Source organism: Aulonocara sp. 'chitande type north' Nkhata Bay, linkage group LG17, assembly GCF_057382095.1.
Source record: "Aulonocara sp. 'chitande type north' Nkhata Bay isolate Kocher_YH1m ecotype deep benthic linkage group LG17, A_spYH_male_GT1.1, whole genome shotgun sequence".
Lineage (NCBI taxonomy): Eukaryota > Metazoa > Chordata > Actinopteri > Cichliformes > Cichlidae > Aulonocara > Aulonocara sp. 'chitande type north' Nkhata Bay.
The window spans coordinates 14,333,230-14,343,765 of record NC_141360.1 but is presented as its reverse complement, the minus strand read 5'-3'; the positions used below and the strand labels follow the sequence as shown (position 1 = coordinate 14,343,765).

Genomic DNA, 10,536 nt, shown 5'->3' with positions numbered 1-10,536 from the left:
CTGCCTGAGGTATTCACTGAGCACTCGGTCAGTTGGGGCCATCTTCCCAATGTATTCTTGGATGTTCCTTGTCTCATCCTGGACTGTGGTGCTGACACTCACCAGTCCCCGGCCCCCTTCCTTCCGCTTAGCGTACAGCCTCAGGGTGCTGGACTTGGGGTGAAACCCTCCATGCATGGTAAGGAGCTTTCTTGTCTTTATGTCAGTGGCTTCTATCTCCTCCTTTGGCCAGCTTATTACCCCAGCAGGGTACCTGATCACGGGCAGGGCGTATGTGTTGATGGCCCGGATCTTGTTCTTACCATTCAGCTGACTCCTCAGGACTTGCCTGACCCTCTGCAGGTACTTGGTGGTTGCAGCCTTTCTAGCGGCCTCTTCATGGTTCCCATTTGCCTGCGGGATCCCCAGGTACTTGTAACTGTCCTCTATGTCTGCAATGTTGCCTTCTGGTAGTTCAATCCCCTCAGTTCTGACTACCTTCCCTCTCTTTGTTACCATCCGACTACACTTCTCCAGTCCGAACGACATTCCAATGTCATTGCTGTATAGCCTGGTAGTGTGGATCAGTGAATCGATGTCTCGTTCACTCTTGGCATACAGCTTGATGTCATCCATGTACAGGAGGTGGCTGACAACTGCTCCGTTCCGTAGTCGGTATCCGTAGCCAGTCTTGTTAATGATCTCACTGAGGGGGTTCAGGCCTATGCAGAACAGCAGTGGGGACAGAGCATCTCCTTGGTAGATCCCGCACTTGATGGTAACTTGTGCTATGGGCTTGGAGTTGGCCTCTAGTGTTGTACGCCACGTCCCCATTGAGTTCCTGATGAAGGCTCTTAGGGTCCCATTGATCTTGTACAATTCTAGGCATTCCAGTATCCAGCTGTGGGGCATTGAGTCATAGGCCTTCTTGTAATCAATCCAGGCAGTGCACAGGTTGGTCAGTCTGGTCTTGCATATATATACATATATATATATATATATGTATATATATATGTATACATATATATACATATATATATATATATATATATACATACCATATATATATATATATATATATACATATACATATACATATACATATATATATATATATATATATTCCAAATCGCTGTAATGAGTACATATTATATTATTTTTGTTGATATTTTTGATAATAGAACATAAATATGTACATCAATAAGTTCTTGATGTTTATAATTTCACTTCTTTCAAATGCTTGCTGATGATATTCAGATCTTGCAAAGATCAGGTGTGACACAGTAATAACACACAGAAATTCAAACTGGACTCCACTAGTGTACACTGTGTATTTATGCTTCAGTGATGATAATGGAGAGAGGTTGTGCTAGCTGTGGCCAAGCAGCCAAGTGTCAGGCACAATCTCATCTTTGAGATGTTTTCAGAAAGCAGAACATCACCCATTACACTGCGGTGGTATAAACTCTCTGATCTTTCCCGACTCATACTGCTGCATTACTTGAAACTCGTGCAGTATGTTAGATCCACACAGGAAGCTTTGGTGAGACACTTCAATATTTGAATCATTCAAATTTCCACAAGCTGTTCTGATAGTGTGAAAATATTAACATACATGCGACAAATCATTCATGAGCACTCGCATGTGCATTGTGTGTCCCCACGACTGCTTGAGGTAACACACAGTCCCCTTTGTCCCGGCTTTAACAGGAGCACACTCGTAGCCGCTGGAAGGTATTATGCACACCATTCCTCACAGTCTCTAAATTCACACAGCATCAACATACGCAAGCCCCACATATCCCAGGCAAAGCTCAAAAATCCTTTAGGAGTCGTTTTTTTTCCACGTTGGAGACCAACCACCAGGCTTTAGCTGAGGTAGCTAAACACTGCCCCCTATTGTCAGGCAATCAAAAGCCTTTCGTTGCCCAATGAGTGATGACGTTGGTTATGGTATTTAATCATTTATCATTGCTTTCCACTGTCTTCATTTTCTTTTTCAGCAACTCATTTTTACCCAAAAAACCCCCAACAACAAACAAACTCACAAATCATTGCTGACATCAAATAGGGGTGATTTGGCATTACTACAATATCTGCTGCAACCTGATGACAATTAAATCAGTTACTCTCATCACAGCCTAATGATTAGAAACCAGAAGCCACTCAATCAGCAAACTCTTACAGCTGTGTGCACATATTGATAATATAGTCAAATTCTTAAACGTGTTATCTGTGTGACAGATAATTTGTTGGCCTCGTCTTCACATCCTTCACGCCTGTTGCTCGTCACACAGAAACCAATTTTCTTGGCACTACCAGTAAACCTTTCTGGTTTAAGACAACCCGGTCTCTGTGAAGCCAACATTCCAGGAGTCGTGTTTTTTTTTCATTCTTGTTCAGTCTCATGGCGCGCCAGCGCGGGGGGTAAGGTGGTCCCACAGGGGCCGTGGAAGTGGAACCTGGTGAGAAAAAAAAGAATTATCTACAGAGTGCAATGAAATTAAAGAGTGTGTCATTGTGCAAAAGTAAATGACACGTGCTTGAAGCGCATGGTGGCAGGAGTGTTTTCCATGTTGAACTCGGCCACTGGGACGCCTCTGACTGCCACCTGAGGAGCAAACATGGCTGCAGGATACACGACAGACGAAGTACCGACCTGCAAAGCGAGATACCCACGAAACAGAGAGAAAGGTTCTGCTGATTACTACAAACTGGAGTGCTGTCAATTAAGCAGGCTGCAATTACATGCTGTAATAAATGTAACTTTTAAAATTTGAATATCCTGCCAACATCGCCAAAAACAAAGCAGCTTTTTGTGTTGTTGAGGTAGGTTGTGAAGCTCTGCTGTACCTGGAAAGATGCAGTGTGAAATCTCTGGTCCTATAGCACCTCTATAAATTCTCTACCTGTCCTGTGACCCCCCCCCCCCCACACACACACACACACACAAACAAACACACATACCACGAGGCAGAGGTCACAGCTGTCCAACACTTTCTCTGCACGGGTGAGGATGTCAGCATCCAGAGTCTCTCCAAACCAAACCACAGCTGGTCTAAGGAGACCGTGACAGCCTGTCTGCTCACACCTGAAATACACACCCACACACAGACACACACACGCACTTTGTCAAAACAAATAAATTTATTTGAAAAGAATTGTGTGTTAAAAGAGAGAGTGTAAGTGTGTTTTACCTGGGCAAATTCTGGACTGGGATCTCGGCATCTCGTGTGTCCGGGTCCGGAGCTCTGAGGAGACAGTTAGGTTGCCTTTGAGATGTTAGTTGCCACTACCAAGTGAACCACTTCTAAATGCACCTAATATTTCTCAGACATGGTCAGACACAGGGCTACAGGTGTAACTGTTACCCATTCACTTGAAAAAACTAATTCCAGCAAGTTGAAAAAAAAAAAAAGCTCTCAACAGACTTTGGAGAAAATTGGAAAATTGGGGCTATAACCTTAATTCAAAGAAAAAAAATTTTTAGGCACAGATAAAGAAATGAAGAGTCTATGCTCAGTTTTCACTTCACATTCTTACTGAATATTGCTAAAGTAGCTTTGTGTGACTCATAATTTGTCTTTGGCGACCTGTCTTTATCCTGTCTTCCTCCCATCACCCCAACTAGTCAGGGCAGATTCCTGCTCCTCACTCAGTCTGGTTCTGCCAGAAGTTTCTTCCAGTTAAAAGGGAGTTATTTCCTTCCCACTGTTGCCAAGTGAGACAATGGTTATTGTACGTTTGGTGACTGTTGTTGTTATTTAAATGGTAAATGGACTGATTCTTATATACTGATTCTACTCTTCTAGATATCCCACAATTATCCATTTACACCCATTCACATAGGCACTTTCTCCTATGCTTTTAGTGCTTACTAGATAACGTTCACACACATTCACACTCTGATGGATGCATCGGAGAGCAATTTGGGGTTAGTATCTTGCCCAAGGATATTTGACATCATTGAACGACCAACCTTTCAATCAGTAGATGGTCTACTCTACCTCCTGAGCTACAGCCACACCCCCATTTGGCATTATATAAATAAAATTGAACTGAACCTGAGCCTCAGGTACACTGACTTTCAGGTATAGCACTGCCCTCACAGATGTACTGCAGTAAAGACTCAAAGACCTACAGTGATTGCACCACTGAGACTGTGGCCATGGAGTGTCCGAATAGAAAATCCACTTTAAATTTGTTTGGTGTTGTGTTTAGTTGTGCCCAGTGCCAACGTGGGACAGTTTCCAATTTCGTTGTACTATTGTACAAGGTATGACTGTGCAATGGTGATAAAGAGTTATCTTAAATTCTTTTTTTTTTTTTTATCAAAAGCAAAGTTATATTTTGATGATAAGAAAAAGTGACCTGCTCCATGATTAAAATCCATGATCTGATTAGAAGCAGGAGTTCTGTGATCTGTTACACCCCTACTTCTAATCAGATCATTGATTTTAATCATGGAACAGGTCACTTTTCCTTTCTGGAGGAGTTGCCTCTGAGTTGGCTGCTTACAACGACTAAGAATCAGGATCTTGGAGAGCTGCATGCGAACCTTTTTGAGGCGAGCATAAACTGCTCTTCCCCCTTGTCTGAATAGAGACGTATAAGCAGAGAGACAGACAATCGCAGGACCATAAAGTACGCTTTTACTGATATGTAATTGAAATCCTGGTAAAACTCAACAACCTCACACACTTGTGCCTTCTTCCATGTGAATCTGTTTGACCATTCTTTGTCTATTTTTTAGGATGCATGTGACCCAAGTGATTGCAGGGCTGTGTCGTTGATGTCGTTGGATGAGTGGTTCTAATATGTTGGCTTAAAGCTGGTTGCTTGTTATGAGCGTTTCTGTGAGCACGAAAGCATTCCACAGCCTCTTAATCTTAGTGGGATTTGTTGTTTATTTGATTTAGATTCAAGTTTTCAGATATTAGCTTTTTGGGATTTTTATTTTTTTGCTGTAAAAATACAACTTTTATCCTTGTCAAACTGTGCTCGCATTTCCTTTAGAATCGACTACGGAAAAGTGGACAAATTATGTGTTTTTGCAGCAGGCTGCTAGCAACAAATTGCCCAAAGATACAAATTAAACTTGTTTATGTGTAGACACGACACAGGTTCATCCATTGAGTTAGCCATTTTTTTATGCTCGAATGATTAAAAGGTCAGTGTTAAGTGGCTGAACAAACAAAACATTCCTCTGAAATTGGTCAAGTACATGAACTGGACTGACAATGACAGAAAGACCTCCAGAAAGCCCAGAGAAGTATTTCTCAAGAGCAGTTTATAAAGTTACAAGAAAGTCTGGCTCCTTGGAAACAAAATGTGAAGAAATAAGGATGGCTCAAGAATTTCTGACAATATTTTTTAAAACAATTTTCATACTTTTGACTAGAAAAACATCTAAACTCAAAATGATATTTTCAGTTCTTTAGTTGTTGTTTTTTTTCATTGACCATTTGCAGTGCTGTGATAAAGCACACCAGTATGTCTCCACACCTTGAGCAGTAGCAATAGGAAAGAAAATTAAATTAATCTGAATCGCTAACAGCACAGTCAGTACAGATACGTTTCAACATGACATGATCGGTTCTGCTATTCATTCTGAATTTCAGCGCGTGACTTCATCCACTCTGCAGCTGAGACTGAATTCACCACAGGAATATTTGTCAGCTATCAACATCGTCCATTTTAAATGTCAGGTAAGTGGCACGGCGGCTTCTAAAGTGACATTTGATTTGTGTCACATATTTTCCTTTTTCACCGTGTCATCAGGCGATATTTAGCTCACTGACATTTGACTGACTGAAACAGCCCGCTTTCTCTGGCATTTGGGGCGCAAATGACTGCGATCGATATCTCTTATAACACATTTTCACACTGTTGGGAAAACACAGTCCAATATACCAAACCGCACCGGATGACGCTCTTACCCTTTGCCCTCGAGGGCAGCGCAAATGGGGCTCTTGTAGTTGGCTGCTTCATGGCCACAGGTCATGCAACGTGTTTTAAACAGACTTCCTGTATTTCAACAAAAAAACAAAAACAAAATATGAACCAACAATTATCATACAGAAACGTTTGTTTGCCCGCATCAGACATCTTTGCTCACCGTGGATCTCCAGGATGTTTTTGGATCCAGCTCGGTGGTGGAGCTCGTCGATGTTCTGCGTGATGACGGTGACCTTGCGCCCTTGTTTGCTCAGACGCTCCTCACACTCAGCGATGGCCAGGTGAGCGGGATTGGGATCTTTTGTGAGCATGACCTCACGCCGGTAGTGGTAGAACTCCCAAACACGTGAGGGATTTCTGGCAAAGGCCTCAGGCGAGGCCAGTTCCTAACAGTTTTGAATTGTGCAATTAGATTTTTATCATGACCTATGATTCTCTCTGAAATATTTTTAAAAACTCAAAACAAAGCATGAGAGCTGGTTGTACTGGACCAACAGCTGTAGGTGTATACCTGTGCTTCCCATTTTCTCCAGTAGCCTCCCGCTCCTCTGAAAGTAGGAACTCCGCTCTCCGCACTCACCCCTGCTCCAGTGATGATGGCGATATTCTTGGCTTTGGAGAAAATCTCCCTGAATGCTGCCAGATCTGCACATAAACACAGCGAGGCAGTGAAATGCTACGACAGTTGTTGCTAACAGATTTGTGGCAGAGACTGTAAATAATCAATTTTACCTGAGCTTGGTCTAGCCATGGCTTGTCTGCCCCCAGGTTTTCTCAAGTGAGCAAATAAAACAGCTCTGCAGGTAAACTGGCGCACAATCATTAGGTTATTGCAACTGGGGAAGAAAGACAAGACCCTGTCACTATTTATAGCTGACTCTATGGCTTTATATCTGATACTCCTTCAACTAGTAAGCCAAAGTTTAACAAATTGAGTTTGTTAAAACAAACATATGAAAGTTTTGTCTCGCGCAGCAGACGTTATTTTGTGCTCCAGTCTAATGGATTTATTGATCAATCCTGAAATGCCTTTGAAACAAAGGTACTGTTAAAGTGACGCTTTATCTGGGTCAGTCCATAGAAACTATTGACTGTCTTGATTAAAATTGTACTATTTATCATCAAAGACAAACACAGAAATTTGTATTTCATAGCATACATGTGTCAAGTCTTACAAAGCTCATACCCATACTCTTAGCTATGAACACATTTGTTCTGTTCACTGTAATCACTCGATCTACCACACAACCACAGTAACCGTATAATTAAAAAACATTTTCCCTGTGTTATTTGACCATCACGCTAGACAGAGTATATTACAGAAGGAATATTTAACAAAAAAGAAAAATGCTGTAAGGCAAAGTGTAAACTCACCACCATCTGTGTACTTTTTCCTCATACCACACTATTTACTCTTAGTGATGTCACTTCAAGAAACATGCGTAGTATTTTTGGTGCAGACGTGCTGTTACCATGGAAGTAATTATGGCCAAATATAAATGATGTTACGTTAACAGGAACATTTTCCTTTATGGACACTATCACTGCATTTTAAGGTAGAATTATCTGTGCTACTAAAAAAAAAGTGTGACATTGACATAGAATATGAGCGCTAAGAAATGATATCCGAAAATCCACATATTTAGAAGAAACCATGTATTTAATGTTATTTTACCTATAATAATAAACTAAGAAATTTACTTGTTTTTAGTCACTGGAAACTGTATAAAATACACATGCATTATGAATATGTTTATACTGCCCATGCAAACTAAAAAGTTTGTCGTCTGTGGTGTTATACTGTCTCGTTTTTATTGGTTGAGCATTAGTTGTATCTGAACCATTTTTCACTGCTGTCACTTTTGTTAGCTGAAAGGTCATTGTAGCTTTGCTTAAGTCAAAGGTCATATTTATCACAACACAAACATGCACCTCCTGCTGCCTTAACACTGCTCATTATTCACAATACTACTTACTTAGGTTGCGAAACAAATGATACGGTATTGTTTATCCTAACTAACCGATCAAGGTGTGTACTCGAGCACAGACTGATAGCTGACCATGTATGCTAGGTGGCTAAGCTAACGACATAGAAGCTAGCGCTGGTAACCAAGGAAACAACAGCTAGCATAACATTAGCTTGTGAGGCCAGCATAGCACGTCTTTGTCTGTGTTCATCGATGAACTGGGTTTGTCTGTCAGACACACGGTTTCGCAACACTAACTACCTGGCAGACCGGAGCTTGGACAATTAGCTGGGGCTTTAAGGAAGTGGGAAGGCGTCTTTTCCTCTACTTCGGCTCAGCAACTGCACTGGATTGGCTTCGCTGTGAGGACATGAACCTGTCAGGGAACTCAGCGAGGTTAACAGCAACCCATTTAATCCACTTGTCCAGCAGAGGGAGCATTTGTACTACACTTGTTTTTGCATTGAACGGGTGTTCACACACTGGACAAAGGTATTCAGCTACACTGCCTAATCATTTAATAAAGTTATATGATTATTTCTAGAGTAGTCTCCGGCCCCTTATTTGCAGTGAGGGAAATCTCTTGTCTAACCAAGACATTTTGTATAATTCCATGCTTCCTATTTTGCAGAGATAAAGCTGACTGTGCCCCAGTGCACAAAGCAAGGTGCATAAAGGATGGGTTTAATGTGGTGGAAGTTGACTGGCCCGCACAGAATCTCAGCTTCAACACCATCAAACACCTTTGGGATGACCTGGAACGGCCCCTGGGAACCAGCCTCAGAGTTTCATCTCACAAATGTTTTTCTGGATAAATGGGCAAAAATTCCCACAGACACATTCCAAAATCCTGTAGAAAGCCTTCCAAGAAAAGGGAAAACTGTTATACATGTTACTGGCTAACTCCATATTAATGCATTCATGCACTTACAATGAGATGTGATGAAATCTAAACACAAAAGTGTAATGTGTACCAATTTGAACAAATATTTTTGTTTGTTTGTTTGTATTTGGCTTCAAGAGATGTTTTACTGTGGGTAGAAAATGTAACCTCTGGTGCTGTACTTCAGTTTATAATCTCCACATGATCAAACATTTGATTCTGTTCAGACCTCTGGCATCAAGAAGGAATTTGAACCTAGAGAACTGCTGCTCTCTGGATGTTTTTTTTTCTCTTTTAAACTGTTTTGTGTAAACACTAGAGATGTTTATGCAGGAAAATCCCAGCAGACCTGCAGTTTCTGAAACAAACAGACCTGCCTGGTGCCAACAATCATGCTGTGTTCAAAGTCAATTCAATCACATTTCTTCCCTATTCTGAACTGTAACAAGTCATCTTGACCCTGTCTATATGTCTAAATGCATTTAGTTAGTGCCATGTGATTGGCTAAAGAGATATTTGCATTAACAAGCAACTGAACAGGTGAATCTAACAAAGTGGCTGGTGAGTGTGTCCCTCAAAAACTGTGTAGCATGTATAAGTACCACATACTGTAGGCCCTGTCAACTGTTATCCACACATCAGTATGGCCCTAAAAAAGAGTGGACTAAGTTGTACTCAGTTTGTGCTTTAAAAGAACTACATTTAAACACCTTATTGTTGGTATAGTGATTGTGAACTCAGTGAATCTGTTTACAGTCATCTCCACTAGAGGTCACCAATGAATTAGTAGAATTATAAGAATATTAAGCAGAATACCAAAGCAGTGATATACAATAATAGTTAACATTATGAATCCTGTGTGATTATGGATGGATGGATGGAACTGCAGTGTTATAGCAGTCAATTAATATCATTCATAACCAGAGATGGGCAGTAACGCGTTACTGTAATCTGATTACTTTTTTCAAGCAACGAGTAAAGTAAGGGATTACTATTGCAAAATCGGTAATTAGATTACCGTTACTTTCCCGTAGGAACGCTGCGTTACTGCGTTACTAAAACCGTGATTTTTTTGCGAGAATGTCTCACGATAGTGACGTAAACGAGTGCGCTGTTAGTGACAACAGCTGTGTGCAGATCAACAATGGATCACATATCGATTGTGGGAGAGAGTATGAGCATGCAGCGTTTAAAGCGTGGAAGTACTGACCTTACTTTGAGTTTGATTCCATAAAAAGGGACAAAAACATTAGAGTCTGTTGTGCGTGGGAAGAAAACTTTTTACAACGAAAAAAAACCCTAAACTTCTGAGCAAGCCCAACGATGTAATGGGAAACTCACAGAGAAACTCGCGGATTCTTCAACTGACCGCGGCACACCTGCACCAGGGTAAACCTCCGCCTACCCTACTCCTGCTTTACAGGTGAAAATAGAGCAACAGGACCGCTGAGTCTTTGACTTTATTTATTTTCTGCTGTGTTTTACTTGCATCTATTTGAAAGAGTGAGTGTAAACACAAAACATATTTTATTTTATGTGCTGGAATGTGCAGAAAATAGGTTTAAATGTTAAACTAATTTATTCAAGTCAGAGAATGTTGCATATAATTAAATTTTTGCTTGATGCATAAAGTTAAAAGATTAAAACTGATAAAACAAGTTAAAAAAAGAGACTTTTCCATTTGATTACATTTTGTATGATGGATTATGCAGAAAAAGTAGAATTGGGCTGAAAGATCTGTGCTTTATC

At 40.9% G+C, this 10,536-nt stretch overlaps 1 protein-coding gene and 1 long non-coding RNA gene across 4 annotated transcripts; one reads left to right on the top strand and one right to left on the bottom strand.

Annotated features, from left to right (window-relative positions):
- Window positions 1–1,120: 1,120 nt before the first annotated feature.
- Window positions 1,121–8,320, bottom strand: sirt5 (sirtuin 5). 3 transcript variants are annotated; one of them, XM_086269369.1, is made up of 9 exons: window positions 7,914–8,319; window positions 6,670–6,773; window positions 6,449–6,582; window positions 6,098–6,323; window positions 5,919–6,006; window positions 3,177–3,230; window positions 2,947–3,070; window positions 2,523–2,638; window positions 1,121–2,441 (listed from the first exon to the last, which is right to left on the bottom strand). In XM_086269369.1, the coding sequence occupies exons 2-9, from the start codon at window positions 6,758–6,760 to the stop codon at window positions 2,369–2,371; spliced, it is 906 nt and encodes a 301-aa protein (XP_086125495.1). In that variant the 5' UTR covers window positions 6,761–6,773; window positions 7,914–8,319; the 3' UTR covers window positions 1,121–2,368. The 3 variants fall into 3 exon arrangements, with proteins under 3 accessions (XP_086125495.1, XP_086125496.1, XP_086125493.1); XM_086269370.1 differs by lacking the exon at window positions 7,914–8,319 and adding an exon at window positions 7,312–7,557; XM_086269367.1 differs by having other exon boundaries at window positions 1,122–2,441; window positions 8,166–8,320.
- Window positions 7,801–9,494, top strand: LOC147309774 (uncharacterized). Its single transcript, XR_015125740.1, has 2 exons — window positions 7,801–8,396; window positions 8,536–9,494. It is a non-coding gene; the product is annotated as an uncharacterized LOC147309774 (long non-coding RNA).
- The last annotated feature ends 1,042 nt before the right edge of the window (window positions 9,495–10,536 follow it).